Consider the following 20,210-nt stretch of genomic DNA (forward strand, 5'->3'; position numbering starts at 1 on the left):
CGCTTCACATGACGTCTGAAACGCGTTAAAAACGATTTCAATGATTTAAAAACATTATTACAATGATCTAAACATAATTCTCAATGTAAAACCAACACACGGAATAATAAAATAATGTTAAAAAATACACATTGTTGGTGACTACCCCCTTATTTAGATATATATATTTATATATTCATATCTCTCTCTCTCTCTCTCTCTCTCTATATATATATATATAATATTTATTATGACACTATATATACATATTTCAAGGTCGTACCATTGGTTTCGATACACCGAAAACAGTAATAATATACTGTGGAAAATCGGTATAATCTCTTCGGCGACAAAGAAAAATCTGGAACTCAATATATATATATATATATATATATATATATATATATATTGTATTGGTAGTAATTATTAAGTGTGCCTACCAAAAGAGTGCTCAATGTTTAGACAGAGCCAAAATAAGTTAATTTAGTATCCAACCAAATGGCTACATATAGGCATACATGTTTCGGCGAAAACCCGGCAAGGGAATCGCTTCGTCAGGCCAAAGACATCTCTTGCTGTTTCAACTCAAAAATTTCCAATTTATAACTAGTACTACATCGTATTTACGTGTAAAGGGGGAGACAGGATCTAAAAAGAAAGTATATACATTAAAATGTGATCGTCCATTATGTCAATTTTAATTTATTAATTATTTTATTTTTTTATTTATAGTGCGTAATGAGTTTCAAGTAGAGTTTCAATGTTATTTGTAAATTCCTCGTTCAGTAGGTAAGTTGTGTAGAATAGGAACCCTAGATTAAAAAAAAAAAAAAAAAAATACGTATAAAATAAATGGTTAACGTGTAAATAAATTAGTATCCGTATTATATTACTTTTGTAAATTCTAACGTTACAAAGATTACGTGTAAAATAAGCGATTAAAATATAAAAATAAAATAAATTAAATAAATTAGGCTCGATGAGGTGACCATTAAAACCTACGTTAAACGATTATGAAAAGTATACTAATGGTAAGATAACTACATTACAATTAAAGATAAATAAAAAATAAGAAATAAATATCTTTAGTTAAAAATTTAACCTATTAGGTATAGGGTATGGTTATTTGATGGTAAAATACAAATATTTAAAATAATTAACGTTTAGAATGGTTTCATGTATAGAAAAAAATTAATTATGATAAAGGGCGGGGGGAACTGGAAAAAAAATATGAAGATATTTACAAACTTAGGCGTTTTATAATTTTTTAAGCGTATGTATCTGAAAATGCTTGCAGGAGATTGCCGATTCTTGTTTTATATTTAAAAGTTTGTCACGGTCTTTAAAATTAGTAATCTCTATTTTCTCATGCAGGCATAAGAAACAAGGTGACTGCAAAGAGTAACATGTTTTAGCCTTTTTTATTATTTTCCAATGTATTCTAGGCGTTTTGTTTTCTCTAATTAACTTCCAATAGTGTATAGATAAGGAAGTATCTTTTTCGTAAGTTAGGTTATTCAACGATCTTTTATGCCCGTAGTATCTTCCTTTGAACGTTAATTTTGTACTCCCAATATAAAATTTTTCATCATTAGGGTTTTCTTCTGGGAATATTTTAGCTAGATACACTACCGAAGGTGTTAGACACATTTTGTTTACGGGACAGGTCGTAGGAAATTTACAATTACAATTGTTAACTACTTTAGGATTATTAACTGTTGCAACATTAGATTTCATTAATATCTTATTGTTATGCTTTTTTATGATTCTTTCTAAGTTGTCGCAACAGCTGTAACTCACTTTTATGGTATTTCTGTTAAAAATCTTGTGTAGTAAATTACCTGGAGGAAAGTGTTTGTCGATTAATTGCAAAAACTTTTTTCCAATTTTAGTTTTTAGTGAGCTATTGTACGTAGGTGAAAACCAAATCACTTTTCTAGATCTATTATTAGTACCACTATTTTCATTATTATTATCATTATTATTATCAATGCTACTGCCCTCCTCCAGATTATTGCTTTTATTATGCATATTATTTTCATGTTTATACGTAATGTTAGCGTTTTTGTAACCACTATTTTTTAGTGCCAGGTTATAAATATTTTTATGATTATTGAATACCTCTTCATTAGACGAGTTATTACTAATTCTACTTTCTATAGAGATGGGTATATGTTTAATAATGGCCGGTGGGTGGTTGGATTGGGGATTTATGTATATAGGGTTAGCATTATTTTTCATATAAGGTTTAAAATTATTATTAAGTAAATCAAAGCTAACATCTAAAAAATCCACTTGTTTCAAGTTACTATTAATTTCCACCTTGAGTCCAAAAAGTTTCATTTTTTTATGTAACAATTTTCTAATATGGTCACATTTTATATTATTAGCATTATTTACAATCATAAGTCCATCGTCCCTGTACAGACCAATACTTCTTACTTCAATATAATTATCATTAGTTAATGTGTACAATATGTATAGACCAACCAGATCCGTAAGTTCCGCAGAGTCTAATGAACCCATGGATACTCCAAAATAATTGTTAGTAGTATTTTTAGTCCATTGCTCGTCATTATTGACTATAACTGTAGTTCTGCATTTTGTTATAATATCAATTTCTTCATCGGATATATTGGCATAATCCTTAGCAAATTCCAAAGCTTTATCAAAGAGACATTTGGTGATTGATTGGTAATAATCGCATATATCAAACTGAATGAATGCACAATTCTCTTTGTTTTCAATATTAAGGAACCATTTGATTGAATCAGATGTATTAACCCACAAATTAAGGTTAAAGTGTTGTTTTAGAGCTCGATTAGTTTTTTCTAATATTTTTTTACTGATTCTGCCGATATCAGGTTTTGTAGGATTTATCAATCTAGTAGTTGGTTTAGAATTAAAGTTCGGTTTATGGTCCTTTAGAAGGATATAAGCCTGGTTACCAACCAGCTTACCCACTCTATCGCTTATTTGTAGACTATCCGTTATTTTTTTACTGTTTTTATTAATCACATTAATAAGGTCAATATTGTTAGCCTTGTTATAATCCTTGGTCAGGTTTTTAAGTAAGAGCTCATTGTATTGTTGTTTGTTTAATTTATAAAAATTGTTTGTTTTATCCGCTTTGACCAGTAGGTGTTTAGAGTTGTTAATTTCGTTTACAATAGTGTCTAGTTTTTTTTGAAAATTATTTTTGTGTTTGTGGAATTCCAAATTCCTGATTAGAGAGTAAAAATCCTTTTCGAACAAAGCTATTTGAGGGATAACTGGTGGTGGTTTCACGCTTTTAAAGCCGTAATATTCCTTTGTGTTATTTATATTTTTATCCATAATGAAGAAAGCAGCTTTCCACTTCATTCTTTTAAGTATATCGTCCATTTTCAATATAAGTTTAAGTATGTAATCTTTTTTCTTTGGTATTGGAATGTTTTTAAGTGAAACTTCAAAGTTGATCTTTTCCATGTTTGTTATTTCGGAGACACGAAGTAGAGTGCTCGACTGTAAAGGAGCGTAGATATTGTATTGGTAGTAATTATTAAGTGTGCCTACCAAAAGAGTGCTCAATGTTTAGACAGAGCCAAAATAAGTTAATTTAGTATCCAACCAAATGGCTACATATAGGCATACATGTTTCGGCGAAAACCCGGCAAGGGAATCGCTTCGTCAGGCCAAAGACATCTCTTGCTGTTTCAACTCAAAAATTTCCAATTTATAACTAGTACTACATCGTATTTACGTGTAAAGGGGGAGACAGGATCTAAAAAGAAAGTATATCTGTCTAAACATTGAGCACTCTTTTGGTAGGCACACTTAATAATTACTACCAATACAATATCTACGCTCCTTTACAGTCGAGCACTCTACTTCGTGTCTCCGAAATAACAAACATGGAAAAGATCAACTTTGAAGTTTCACTTAAAAACATTCCAATACCAAAGAAAAAAGATTACATACTTAAACTTATATTGAAAATGGACGATATACTTAAAAGAATGAAGTGGAAAGCTGCTTTCTTCATTATGGATAAAAATATAAATAACACAAAGGAATATTACGGCTTTAAAAGCGTGAAACCACCACCAGTTATCCCTCAAATAGCTTTGTTCGAAAAGGATTTTTACTCTCTAATCAGGAATTTGGAATTCCACAAACACAAAAATAATTTTCAAAAAAAACTAGACACTATTGTAAACGAAATTAACAACTCTAAACACCTACTGGTCAAAGCGGATAAAACAAACAATTTTTATAAATTAAACAAACAACAATACAATGAGCTCTTACTTAAAAACCTGACCAAGGATTATAACAAGGCTAACAATATTGACCTTATTAATGTGATTAATAAAAACAGTAAAAAAATAACGGATAGTCTACAAATAAGCGATAGAGTGGGTAAGCTGGTTGGTAACCAGGCTTATATCCTTCTAAAGGACCATAAACCGAACTTTAATTCTAAACCAACTACTAGATTGATAAATCCTACAAAACCTGATATCGGCAGAATCAGTAAAAAAATATTAGAAAAAACTAATCGAGCTCTAAAACAACACTTTAACCTTAATTTGTGGGTTAATACATCTGATTCAATCAAATGGTTCCTTAATATTGAAAACAAAGAGAATTGTACATTCATTCAGTTTGATATATGCGATTATTACCAATCAATCACCAAATGTCTCTTTGATAAAGCTTTGGAATTTGCTAAGGATTATGCCAATATATCCGATGAAGAAATTGATATTATAACAAAATGCAGAACTACAGTTATAGTCAATAATGACGAGCAATGGACTAAAAATACTACTAACAATTATTTTGGAGTATCCATGGGTTCATTAGACTCTGCGGAACTTACGGATCTGGTTGGTCTATACATATTGTACACATTAACTAATGATAATTATATTGAAGTAAGAAGTATTGGTCTGTACAGGGACGATGGACTTATGATTGTAAATAATGCTAATAATATAAAATGTGACCATATTAGAAAATTGTTACATAAAAAAATGAAACTTTTTGGACTCAAGTTGGAAATTAATAGTAACTTGAAACAAGTGGATTTTTTAGATGTTAGCTTTGATTTACTTAATAATAATTTTAAACCTTATATGAAAAATAATGCTAACCCTATATACATAAATCCCCAATCCAACCACCCACCGGCCATTATTAAACATATACCCATCTCTATAGAAAGTAGAATTAGTAATAACTCGTCTAATGAAGAGGTATTCAATAATCATAAAAATATTTATAACCTGGCACTAAAAAATAGTGGTTACAAAAACGCTAACATTACGTATAAACATGAAAATAATATGCATAATAAAAGCAATAATCTGGAGGAGGGCAGTAGCATTGATAATAATAATGATAATAATAATGAAAATAGTGGTACTAATAATAGATCTAGAAAAGTGATTTGGTTTTCACCTACGTACAATAGCTCACTAAAAACTAAAATTGGAAAAAAGTTTTTGCAATTAATCGACAAACACTTTCCTCCAGGTAATTTACTACACAAGATTTTTAACAGAAATACCATAAAAGTGAGTTACAGCTGTTGCGACAACTTAGAAAGAATCATAAAAAAGCATAACAATAAGATATTAATGAAATCTAATGTTGCAACAGTTAATAATCCTAAAGTAGTTAACAATTGTAATTGTAAATTTCCTACGACCTGTCCCGTAAACAAAATGTGTCTAACACCTTCGGTAGTGTATCTAGCTAAAATATTCCCAGAAGAAAACCCTAATGATGAAAAATTTTATATTGGGAGTACAAAATTAACGTTCAAAGGAAGATACTACGGGCATAAAAGATCGTTGAATAACCTAACTTACGAAAAAGATACTTCCTTATCTATACACTATTGGAAGTTAATTAGAGAAAACAAAACGCCTAGAATACATTGGAAAATAATAAAAAAGGCTAAAACATGTTACTCTTTGCAGTCACCTTGTTTCTTATGCCTGCATGAGAAAATAGAGATTACTAATTTTAAAGACCGTGACAAACTTTTAAATATAAAACAAGAATCGGCAATCTCCTGCAAGCATTTTCAGATACATACGCTTAAAAAATTATAAAACGCCTAAGTTTGTAAATATCTTCATATTTTTTTTCCAGTTCCCCCCGCCCTTTATCATAATTAATTTTTTTCTATACATGAAACCATTCTAAACGTTAATTATTTTAAATATTTGTATTTTACCATCAAATAACCATACCCTATACCTAATAGGTTAAATTTTTAACTAAAGATATTTATTTCTTATTTTTTATTTATCTTTAATTGTAATGTAGTTATCTTACCATTAGTATACTTTTCATAATCGTTTAACGTAGGTTTTAATGGTCACCTCATCGAGCCTAATTTATTTAATTTATTTTATTTTTATATTTTAATCGCTTATTTTACACGTAATCTTTGTAACGTTAGAATTTACAAAAGTAATATAATACGGATACTAATTTATTTACACGTTAACCATTTATTTTATACGTATTTTTTTTTTTTTTTTTAATCTAGGGTTCCTATTCTACACAACTTACCTACTGAACGAGGAATTTACAAATAACATTGAAACTCTACTTGAAACTCATTACGCACTATAAATAAAAAAATAAAATAATTAATAAATTAAAATTGACATAATGGACGATCACATTTTAATGTATATACTTTCTTTTTAGATCCTGTCTCCCCCTTTACACGTAAATACGATGTAGTACTAGTTATAAATTGGAAATTTTTGAGTTGAAACAGCAAGAGATGTCTTTGGCCTGACGAAGCGATTCCCTTGCCGGGTTTTCGCCGAAACATGTATGCCTATATGTAGCCATTTGGTTGGATACTAAATTAACTTATTTTGGCTCTGTCTAAACATTGAGCACTCTTTTGGTAGGCACACTTAATAATTACTACCAATACAATATCTACGCTCCTTTACAGTCGAGCACTCTACTTCGTGTCTCCGAAATAACAAACATGGAAAAGATCAACTTTGAAGTTTCACTTAAAAACATTCCAATACCAAAGAAAAAAGATTACATACTTAAACTTATATTGAAAATGGACGATATACTTAAAAGAATGAAGTGGAAAGCTGCTTTCTTCATTATGGATAAAAATATAAATAACACAAAGGAATATTACGGCTTTAAAAGCGTGAAACCACCACCAGTTATCCCTCAAATAGCTTTGTTCGAAAAGGATTTTTACTCTCTAATCAGGAATTTGGAATTCCACAAACACAAAAATAATTTTCAAAAAAAACTAGACACTATTGTAAACGAAATTAACAACTCTAAACACCTACTGGTCAAAGCGGATAAAACAAACAATTTTTATAAATTAAACAAACAACAATACAATGAGCTCTTACTTAAAAACCTGACCAAGGATTATAACAAGGCTAACAATATTGACCTTATTAATGTGATTAATAAAAACAGTAAAAAAATAACGGATAGTCTACAAATAAGCGATAGAGTGGGTAAGCTGGTTGGTAACCAGGCTTATATCCTTCTAAAGGACCATAAACCGAACTTTAATTCTAAACCAACTACTAGATTGATAAATCCTACAAAACCTGATATCGGCAGAATCAGTAAAAAAATATTAGAAAAAACTAATCGAGCTCTAAAACAACACTTTAACCTTAATTTGTGGGTTAATACATCTGATTCAATCAAATGGTTCCTTAATATTGAAAACAAAGAGAATTGTGCATTCATTCAGTTTGATATATGCGATTATTACCAATCAATCACCAAATGTCTCTTTGATAAAGCTTTGGAATTTGCTAAGGATTATGCCAATATATCCGATGAAGAAATTGATATTATAACAAAATGCAGAACTACAGTTATAGTCAATAATGACGAGCAATGGACTAAAAATACTACTAACAATTATTTTGGAGTATCCATGGGTTCATTAGACTCTGCGGAACTTACGGATCTGGTTGGTCTATACATATTGTACACATTAACTAATGATAATTATATTGAAGTAAGAAGTATTGGTCTGTACAGGGACGATGGACTTATGATTGTAAATAATGCTAATAATATAAAATGTGACCATATTAGAAAATTGTTACATAAAAAAATGAAACTTTTTGGACTCAAGGTGGAAATTAATAGTAACTTGAAACAAGTGGATTTTTTAGATGTTAGCTTTGATTTACTTAATAATAATTTTAAACCTTATATGAAAAATAATGCTAACCCTATATACATAAATCCCCAATCCAACCACCCACCGGCCATTATTAAACATATACCCATCTCTATAGAAAGTAGAATTAGTAATAACTCGTCTAATGAAGAGGTATTCAATAATCATAAAAATATTTATAACCTGGCACTAAAAAATAGTGGTTACAAAAACGCTAACATTACGTATAAACATGAAAATAATATGCATAATAAAAGCAATAATCTGGAGGAGGGCAGTAGCATTGATAATAATAATGATAATAATAATGAAAATAGTGGTACTAATAATAGATCTAGAAAAGTGATTTGGTTTTCACCTACGTACAATAGCTCACTAAAAACTAAAATTGGAAAAAAGTTTTTGCAATTAATCGACAAACACTTTCCTCCAGGTAATTTACTACACAAGATTTTTAACAGAAATACCATAAAAGTGAGTTACAGCTGTTGCGACAACTTAGAAAGAATCATAAAAAAGCATAACAATAAGATATTAATGAAATCTAATGTTGCAACAGTTAATAATCCTAAAGTAGTTAACAATTGTAATTGTAAATTTCCTACGACCTGTCCCGTAAACAAAATGTGTCTAACACCTTCGGTAGTGTATCTAGCTAAAATATTCCCAGAAGAAAACCCTAATGATGAAAAATTTTATATTGGGAGTACAAAATTAACGTTCAAAGGAAGATACTACGGGCATAAAAGATCGTTGAATAACCTAACTTACGAAAAAGATACTTCCTTATCTATACACTATTGGAAGTTAATTAGAGAAAACAAAACGCCTAGAATACATTGGAAAATAATAAAAAAGGCTAAAACATGTTACTCTTTGCAGTCACCTTGTTTCTTATGCCTGCATGAGAAAATAGAGATTACTAATTTTAAAGACCGTGACAAACTTTTAAATATAAAACAAGAATCGGCAATCTCCTGCAAGCATTTTCAGATACATACGCTTAAAAAATTATAAAACGCCTAAGTTTGTAAATATCTTCATATTTTTTTTCCAGTTCCCCCCGCCCTTTATCATAATTAATTTTTTTCTATACATGAAACCATTCTAAACGTTAATTATTTTAAATATTTGTATTTTACCATCAAATAACCATACCCTATACCTAATAGGTTAAATTTTTAACTAAAGATATTTATTTCTTATTTTTTATTTATCTTTAATTGTAATGTAGTTATCTTACCATTAGTATACTTTTCATAATCGTTTAACGTAGGTTTTAATGGTCACCTCATCGAGCCTAATTTATTTAATTTATTTTATTTTTATATTTTAATCGCTTATTTTACACGTAATCTTTGTAACGTTAGAATTTACAAAAGTAATATAATACGGATACTAATTTATTTACACGTTAACCATTTATTTTATACGTATTTTTTTTTTTTTTTTAATCTAGGGTTCCTATTCTACACAACTTACCTACTGAACGAGGAATTTACAAATAACATTGAAACTCTACTTGAAACTCATTACGCACTATAAATAAAAAAATAAAATAATTAATAAATTAAAATTGACATAATGGACGATCACATTTTAATGTATATACTTTCTTTTTAGATCCTGTCTCCCCCTTTACACGTAAATACGATGTAGTACTAGTTATAAATTGGAAATTTTTGAGTTGAAACAGCAAGAGATGTCTTTGGCCTGACGAAGCGATTCCCTTGCCGGGTTTTCGCCGAAACATGTATGCCTATATGTAGCCATTTGGTTGGATACTAAATTAACTTATATATATATATATATATATATATATATATATATATATTGGATTTAAAAATATTTCGTCACTGGCTCTTCATCCAATTTATCGAACTTCTATACATTTTTATTTTTATCTTAATTTTTATTTTTATTTTGTATGCCCTATATTTTATTTCTTCATTCATTTATACTTATTTCCTTCTATCACTCGACATGTTACATCCTAATTAGTTACATCCTAATTAGTTTTGGTTTTTACTAACTTCTATCTACCTTATTCCCCTACTTTTCATTCTTTCCTCTCTTATGCTTAGTAACCACACACCCCTTAGAACTACTACTATTTATTATTATTCAATAATTATTACATTTTAATAACTAATAATTGGTAATTCATCCCTTTATTATACCATATGTATCCTCTGTCTTACTTAAGTACACTGCACCCCGTATAATTCATCTCCTCACTTTAAGTATCATAATATTACGACCAATAACATTTTTTTTACATAGGCATCACCACATTATCAAGGCCAAGAGGCCACTCAAGGATAAGGGTTAAAGAGTGTACATTAGAAATTGGACAATATAGTAATCATTAGTAATGAAAATTTGGTAAATTTGATAACTTATATGGAACGGCTCATCAAGAACTTATTTACGTTAGACTTGAACACAACCATATTGTAGTCAGCCGGAAAGCAGGAAAACGGAAGACAATTCCATAGGCGTGCAGTTCTAAGAAAGAAGCTCTGTTCATGGAATCTACGTTTAGGTTTAGGCACAGATAAAGAGTGGGTGGAATTTTTGATAGTGTTTACAGCTAGACGAGTGTTTCTTGTGAAAGTTTGGCGGGGGGACCATAGATTGAAGCTCAGTCGAACACTTTCCATGAAAATAACGATACATCAGAGATAAACTCGCAACATCTCTTCTGTGAGATAGAGGTTGCGAGGAAGAGAAAAGGACATCTCCTACGAGGCTACGAAGTCTATTTTGAACTCTATCAAGGCAGAACAAGTCCTTTCTAGCAGCTCCTGCCCAGATGTGGCAACAGTATTCCATCCTTGGACGTACCTGGCTCTTATATAGATAGAGAATAGCATCAGCGGTGAGATATCTACAGGATCGATAGAAAGATCCTACCATTTTTCCAGCGGCCTTGGCAACAGATTTGATGTACGTGTTCCATTTAAGATCAGGAGTAATGGTCAAGCCAAGAAGCTTGTCAAAACGTGAGGCCTCCTGAAGACGAGAGCCATTCATTTCAATTGATGCCAGATGTGGGTCAGAATGTTGATGATGTAAAGAGAGAAGCTTAGTTTTAGATGCATTAAAAGTAACCAGCCACTCCTTGCCCCATTGTACTACTTGCTCAAGATCAGAGGAGAGAGAATTGGAGAGAACTTGGTCGTTTATTGTCTTAGATGTGCTACCATAAATGGTACTGTCGTCAGCATAGATGTCTACAAATAATGTAAGGATGTGATTTGGAAGATCATTAATATAGATCAGGAAAAGAGTTTGGCCCAGGATGGATCCCTGAGGGACACCGGCATTAATACTGTGAGCTTCTGATTTTTGCCCCTCAACTACTACTCTTATGAACCTATCAGAAAGAAATGATTTAATAATTGAGAAGACATTTCCAGCAATACCATAGCTAGAGATCTTATGAAGTAAACAATTATGCCATACCCTATCAAAGGCCTTAGATATGTCAAGAGCAATTGCCCTAGAAAGGTTGCCTCCGTCGAGAGATTTGCTAATCCTATGAGATATAACTGTAAGCACATCTGCTGTAGATCTAGCAGAACGGAAACCATATTGAGTGTCACATATATCCATTCTAACTGCTGTTGTAGCCTCAAATACCCCTGCTAAAAAATTATCAACTTAGCATAAAACACATATCTCATGTAAAAACATCACCATAGCTACAACACATCTACACATATGGGTAAAAAAGAAACCTCCTTTAACTCATCCTATATTCTACGCGAGAGCTTAAACACATATACTGTCCGCACACATTAAAGACATGCTATGCATCTATTCACATTATATATTACAAACTACACTCCTCCTTTATCACAGAGATCAATATAGTTCCCTCAAAAACCTCAATAATTTATTCCGCTTTTAATGAAACTATCGCTTGGCGTAGTATCCCCCATTATGTTACCTAGCATCTTCTCTACTTTTCTGATGAGAAGCATTCGGCTTCGAATTACCAGGGTATAAAGAGGTCCTTTTTACCCAAATACCTCAATTGATGTATATACCTATTAAACAAATGAATAAATCTATCTATCTTTCTCTCTCTCTCTCTCTCTCTCTCTCTCTCTATATATATATATATATATATATATATATATATATATATATATATATATATTTATATATATATATGTGTGTGTGTGCGTGTGTGTGTGTGTACATATATATATACATATACAGAGAGAGAGAGAGAAAGAGATTACTATATAGTTTTATAGCTTCATTTTCTCTCTTTACTGATTCACACACACACACACACACACACACACACACATATATATATATATATATATATATATATATATATATATTTAAAGGAGATTAGAACAATAGTCTAAAGAGCTGATTGTATTTTAATGTAATAGTGAAATTACTAGTTTTATTAAAATACAGGAAAGAAAAAGTGCTCATTGTAATTTAGATATATAATAAGCTCGATAGGTAAATATCCTAGAGCTAATTCAATATTAAGTAATGTGATTGATAATTCCAGTTTCACAAGAAGGAGCAACAACAAAATCAATTATCTGTACGATCGTTTCGGAAAACCATGTTTTTATTGTGGTAGACATCAAGTTACGGACAATAATTATTACATATTTTTTTTTAATAAACAAGGTCTCCTCGTCAGCAAATTTTAAAGGGTTTTTATTAAATCTAAAAGACACCATAAATAAAAACATAGTTTTCCGAAAGGATCGTACAGATAATTGATTTTGTTGTTGTTCCTTCTTGTGAAACTGATTTTTAATTTAATTATAATTTTATTTTTAAATTTTAAATTATCAATCACATTACTTAATATATATATATATATATATATATATATATATATATATATATATATATAAAGGAACAAACTAAGTTTTGTGTTCATCAACATTTCGTCTTTGTTGCGAGACTTCCTCTAGATGAATGAAATCAAGAAAACAAAACACCAGTACCAATATTTGAAAATATATTTTTGAATTAATGAAATATATGAGCTTGTTCCATTTCAGAAACGAAAAAAAGTTGTTGAAAATTCGAACGGAGAGGCATAGCGTAGTAAAAGAGATTAAGATTTATAACGTCATATAGGCGTTAATATATTTAGAAATTATAATAAACATATTTGTTCCAAAAATAACATGGATTGTATGATAGCTTTTTAAATATATTAACAACTATATAACGTTAAAAAATTACCCTCTTTCACAACGCTATACCATCCTTTTTTTTTTTTTTTTAATTTCCAGCGACTTTTTTCGTTTCGTTTCATTACGTCAAAAATATATTTTCAAATAAGCGGGGGGGGGTCACCTAAAACACACAAAAGGGAATAAATCCGAGAAAGTAGAATCTCGACTCTCGTTGCACCTACTCTCCTGCCAGATCTGGAATCTCTCCCAGCACCGAAAAATGAAGCTCGTTTTATAGTTTCCAGCTTCACGCGCACACAAGATTTTGCGAAAACGCACGTAATAAAATGCTGGCCGCCATCTTTGTTTTTCCTTTTCTCGGCCTGAACTCACTGGCTGCACACCCACGGTAAGACTTCTGTTTTTCTTAGCTTCTGACCACAGAGTGTATCATAGCTTTTTAAATATATTAACAACTATTAACAAAAATCGGAGGCTTGCAATATAAATGCTGGAGTCCCTCAGGGGTCAATCCTGGGCCCAACTCTCTTCCTGATCTACATCAATAACTTCCCTAAACACATACTTAAATAATTCGTTGACATCTATGCTGATGACACGACCATCTACGGCAACACATCAAAGGCTGTAAATGACAAAGTTCTCTCTGATTCTCTCTCCTCTGATCTCGAGCGCGTGGTTCAGTGGGGGAAGACGTGGCTGGTTACCTTTAATGCATCCAAAACCAAACTCCTATCCTTACATCATCAACGCTCTGATCCCCATCTGGCATCAATTGGGATGGATGGCTCTCGTCTGGGAGAGGCCCCGTGTTTTGACAAGCTTCTGGGTTTGACCTTTACTCCTGATCTGAAATGGAACACGTACATCAAGTCTGTTGCCATGGTCGCTGGAAAGATGGTGGGATCCTTCTACCGCTCCAGAAGATATCTCACTACTGATGCAATTCTCTATCTATATAAAAGCCAAGTACGTCCAAGGATGGAGTACTGCTGCCATATCTGGGCAGGAGCTGCTAAAAACAGCCTATCCTGCCTTGACAGAGTACAAAATAGACTTTGTGGCTTAGTGGGGGATGCCCTTTTCTCTACCCTGCAACCTCTCTCCCACAGAAGAGACGTTGCGAGCCTATCCTTGTTTTATCGTTATTTCCATGGCAGGTGCTCATCTGAACTCCAATCTCTGATCCCCCCTCGTCAATCTTTCACGAAAAACACCCGTCTAGCTGAACCCACTGTGAAAAATTTCCCCCACTCTATATCTGTGCCTAAATCAAAACGCGGATTCCATGAACAAAGCTTCTTTCTTAGAACTGCAAGCCTGTGGAACTCTGTTCCGTCTGCCTGCTTCCCACCGGACTACAACTTGGATGTCTTCAAGTCCAATGTTAACAAATTCCTAATGAACCGCCTCCTTAAGTAAACACTTCATCAAATCTCCACACTAACGTAATGTACTTGCAATAACCCTTACCCCTGAGTGGCTTCCTGGCCTTGAAAGTGGTGATCACTGTGTAAAAAAAAAAAAAACTATATAACGTTATAAAAAAATACTCTCTTTCACAACACTATACCACCCTATTTTTTAAATTACCAACGACGTTTTTCGTTTCGTTTCATTACGTCAAAAATATATTTTCAAATATTTTTACTGGTGTTTTATTTTCTTATTTTCATTCATCCAGAGGAAGTCTAGCAATAAAGACGAAACCTTGATGAACATAACTTTGGTTTGTTCCTTATATATATATATATATATATATATATATATATATACTAGACTAGACTACCCGTGACCCGTTGGGTCAGTATGTTATATTAACTATGTGTAACCCTTACGCGAGAAGGTGGTTAGGACTCATTTCTCTAGCAATCTCGGCTCGTGTTGTCTAGTCTTCTCTGAGGTTGTTACATGAAATCTGGTATGCTGAAAGCGAATATCGAAGCAGCAGGCAGGAAGAAAGACAAACTCAAGTAGTCTATCTACAGAAGCTTAATTTCGCAGAATTATGTACAAGCTTTTACAATTATCACTCAGTTTCTGTAAGTTCTTATCACAGTCTCAAATCTCTTCACAGACAGCGACGGACGGTTAGATAATGAAGATGGAGGGATCACGTCTCTATACGGTCTATTCGTCTCGAATCCCAACTCCAACTAATCTGATCTGCGACTCAACTCTGACTAATTTTCGCATGACAGTCGTATATATAGTAAGGTATGTGGATGGGGTGGAAATTCTCCTCAGCCAATAAGATTTCGCCACGAAATCCCCACGAAATCCTAAGCCCCAGGTCCCTGGGTTGGCACCATTCCCATACCTGAAATCTGAATTACTCATTCTCACGATTTCCAAGGTCAGATGTCAATTCTGACATCCGACCTTGAGTTCATTTAAGGCCAGACAATGTTATAAGTGAAATTTCCTGTCATCAACTTTTAGCCGTAAAATATATATTTCTCTGGTTTCAAACAATATCTATTTTGACATGAAATAAAAAATATATATCTATCTTTTCTATCTTAAATCCTTGGGTTATCTGGAGTCACCCGGGAATAAAAAGCTACCTCAGCGTAGTTCTAACGCTCCTCAATGGGGGATTACATTACATATGGAATTCATGTACGAGCGTGACACTTGTGACGTAAAGAAAATAGGTTTATTTTTGACATAACAGAAACATTTCTATGAAAGTATATTAAAATGAAAAATCACGGACAGATCACTCAAACATGAAAAAAGAAAATCCTCATTATTCGTGTAAAGTTACCTATTTTCCGATTAATCGCTCAAAAATCGAAAATTAAACATGATTTTCCTACGAATCGAACACCGAGGAAAGTCATTTAGCAGCAAAAACGCACATGAACCTACCGATAAGAAATATAAGATTGAAATACCCATGTTGGAATCCTTCAACCAAGTTATAGAAACTTAAAATCTAAAAAAATAATTAATAAAACCTGAAGCAAAAAACTAAAACCTAAATAAATAAAATGAAATAAAACTTATATTGAAACAGATTATTAAATGTGTCAACAAATTCACCGTTCTCACAAAACTATTTTGTATCTAGAAATGTAAACAAAAAATAAAAAAGAAGGAAGGAAGGAAAATGAACGGATAGAGAGCAATAGTAGTAGTAGTAGTAGTAGTAGTAGTAGTAGTAGTAGTAGTAGTAGTCTTGGCTTTACTACAATTGTTCTTATGTTTGTCAACGGGTTAAAGTTGTTTAGTTGTAAGAAAATGGCGACAGTATAGTTGTAATAAAGAATAGTTGCAAAACACACACACTCTTCCCATGTTAAATAATAATTGCGAAATAATAACGTTAATATTTCAGTGCGCAGGTCAAAATCTGCAAAAGAAGCAATTTGTGCTTATTTGTTTACATTGTTATGGGTTAATGTTTATGCGCGCATGCGCAATCGGATGTGGAAAGTGGTTTCATCACTCGTTGCAAGGTCATTTGAGTTTTATAATTATATATATATATATATATATATATATATATATATATATATATATATATATATATACCAGTTGTATCGATTGATTTCCTAGATGTAAATCGAATGAAACCTTTCATAATTATTAAAGAGTGCTCGATGCAGCATAGAGTTGGTATATAGTATGTTTATTATACAAGCATTATTGGTTATATAGGTGCATACATGTTTCAGTGGAGTCCTAATTTAGGGACAACTCTTTATCAGGCCATAAACGATTGATATTGAGTCGGATGTCAAGATTACATTAATTTTTAAAAGATATTTGTGTGCGATTTACATTCCACGAAAATTGGGGTGTATTTTTTTTTTTACACAGTGATCACCACTTATCAAGGCCCGGAAGCTACTCGGGGATAAGGGTTATTACAAGTACATTACGTTAGTGTGGAGATTTGATGAAGTGTTTACTTAAGGGGACGGTTCATTAGGAATTTGTTAACGTTGGACTTGAAGACATCCAAGTTGTAGTCCGGTGGGAAGCAGGCAGACGGAACATAGTTCCACAGGCGTATACTTTGTGAATATGAGCAATAGGGTGTTTTAAAGGTGTGGTGAGGAGAAGGAGGAATGCTGTTTCCCGTGTTTAAGTTGTCATTAGCAGTGAGGTGCTAGGTGATTCTTTTAGTAATTAATAATGACACTCACCTAATCATGGAAGAAGACGCTAACTAGCAAACACCCAACATATATATAACTAATCTACACTACTCCATCCCTTCTAACCACTTTAACATGCCTGGTTATATCTCACCTTGCCGTAAGGACTCAGACAAACACATGCACGGACTTGGGGTCTATATTCGGGACACCTTCCCCTTGACGAGAAAAACAAAGCTAGAATCAGGTCTTTGTGTGCTTTAGACTTAACATGCAAAAGAACATTTGCTACTTATATTTTCTCTACCGCTTTCCCTCAACCCAGGACTGTACCGTAATCAACTAAGTCTCTGATAGCATAGATACAGCACTCTCCCTCGATACTAGCGCACAATTACATGTATTTGGTGACTACAATGTCCGCCACAGTAATTGGCTTGGATTCTCTACTTACACAGACACAGCTGGTAGCATAATGCATAGCTTTTCTGTATCTCATTCCCTATCACAGACGGTTACGTTTCCGACAGGTTTCCCAGATCAGCAAGATCAACATGCCTCACTTCTATATCTATTTCTGGCTACAGTTTCCGAAGATTTTATAACGAATGCCAATAGCCCATTCGGATATGCTGATCACGCTGTGATAATGGTAGAAATCGTCCTTAATTCTCGACCCAAAACTTAAGAGCTATTGCTCAAAACAACAAGGTATTATAAGAAGGTTGACTGGGAACTATCAGGGATCTCATTAGAGAGGCCCCATAGGGAAATATTTTTCTTTTACCGCTGAACAGTGTGCAAATGAGACCACTGAATGTTTCAAAACTGTAATTGAAGCACATTTTCCCACGCGGAGATTCTATAGTAAACCCTACTCTCCCCAATGATTTACTTCTACTTGTGCAGCTGCCATTGCTCAAAGGCAGCATGCTCTAGTATAGATACTGTAGTTCAATTTACTTTACTGGTAAAAGTATATAAAAAGAACCAGAAAGAAAAAAAAACGAAAATATACATAATACGTATACGTACTCTAGTTCTAATTTCTCCAGTAAAAATTCTTTATATAAAAAATTAATGAGAAATTAGTAACTAATTAAATTAATTTAATTAATAGATATCGTTCCACCCTGTATTTGAGTTAAGTACACAGAGCGACACAAACGCACACAGAAGTCGCTCATATTATTATTCATACTAAATGTTTCATAGTCTTAAAGTAGTAAACATACAGACAGACATCTACTGCATTAGTATAGATAAATATTTATAATGCGTTTTAAAATGTTAACTTCACGATTGGAATTTTATTATTTATTTTTATTAAATAATGAGCTACAAATAATAGGAGCATTTTCATCTGAATGCAATATATTTGTTATATCTTTCAAAAACCGTATCATATATTCTTTCGGATTATAAGAAGAAAGAATTAGGATTTTAAGAAAAATGTCTTTTTAGGTTTTGCAAAGTAAAATACTCTTAATTACTTTCATTAATGAGTAGAGGGTTTTCTATTATAAGTTACTCCTAGCTATTACGTATCAACATTTTCCCATTTATTCTAAATATTGCATTTCATTATGATTATGTGCATGTACTCTTATAAGTCTACATTGTATTTCATTGTGATTTTCTGTATATATATTCTTATAATTTAATTACAGATAGATGTCCTACTTTAAGAGACGGGCAAATTTGCTGCGGTGGCCAAGTTGTCTACAAAAAGAGTTGGGGCACAGAATGTTGTGGCACACATGGTTATCAACCATCCACTTCAATTTGTTGTAGTGGTCAAATTTGCCAAAAGCGGGGAGTATATTCAAGGTGCTGTGATACGAATATCTACATACCAACGACTGAAATATGTTGCTGGGGTCAAATCCGGAAAAAGCAGGGATCAAATCCAAAATGCTGTGGCATGAATGTCTACTCATCAACAACTGAAATCTGTTGCCGGGGTCAAATCCGCAAAAAGCAGGGATCAAATCCAAAATGCTGTGGCATGAATGTCTACTCATCAACAACTGAAATCTGTTGCCGGGGTCATATCTGGAAAAGGCTGGGATCAAATTCAGAATGCTGTGGCATGAATGTCTACTCATCAACAACTGAAATCTGTTGTCGGGGTCAAATCAAGAAAAAACGGGGCTTAAATTCAAAATGCTGAGGCATGAATATCTACACGCCAAAAACTTAAATGTTTCGCTTAAATGAAATCCAAATAAAAGAAGGATATAAATCAAGGTGCTGTGGCAAGAACACCTATAACACTGATATGCATATTTGTTTTTGTAATAAGATCTAAAATAACTCTTAATGACATTCCGTTTTCAATTGCAGGTAAGGATGCGTGTATATGTTCTTATTAAAAAAAGAAATATTGTCACAGAATGTCTTTGTACTTGCATTGTAAAAATCAAATATACTTCGTATTGTTATTATAAAAATTTGTTTCAACTTTACAAAATTTCTATTCCTAATAAATGTCATTATCAATTATTTTGTTTTCAATTAATTTAATAAACCTTCTTACAGTTGGATGTTCAAATTTTAGACACTATCAAATGTGTTTTGGTGGCTAAAGAAGGGGCATCACTCAACATTTTTCGGCACAAAGGTCTACCATTCCTTCTATATTGTATACTGTGGCAGCCAAATCATTATGAAGCGGGGACTCTATTCCAGATGCTGTCGCAATACTGATTACAATTTGGCTATTATTTG

The 20,210-nt window shown here is 32.3% G+C and overlaps 1 protein-coding gene across 1 annotated transcript in view; it reads left to right on the plus strand.

The window, feature by feature from the left end:
* Nucleotides 1–19,985, plus strand: part of LOC145292126 (uncharacterized) — a 35,378-nt gene extending 15,393 nt beyond the window's left edge. Inside the window, exon 2 of the mRNA XM_080138231.1 lies at nt 19,151–19,985. Within this exon, the coding sequence (XP_079994357.1) occupies nt 19,151–19,653 (503 nt within the window). The 3' untranslated portion in view covers nt 19,654–19,985. The remainder of the gene's footprint in view (nt 1–19,150) is intronic.
* Nucleotides 19,986–20,210: the final 225 nt, after the last annotated feature.

This window comes from Euprymna scolopes, chromosome 13 (genome assembly GCF_053919585.1).
Source record: "Euprymna scolopes isolate OS-2025 chromosome 13, ASM5391958v1, whole genome shotgun sequence".
NCBI classification, from domain to species: Eukaryota; Metazoa; Mollusca; class Cephalopoda; order Sepiida; family Sepiolidae; genus Euprymna; species Euprymna scolopes.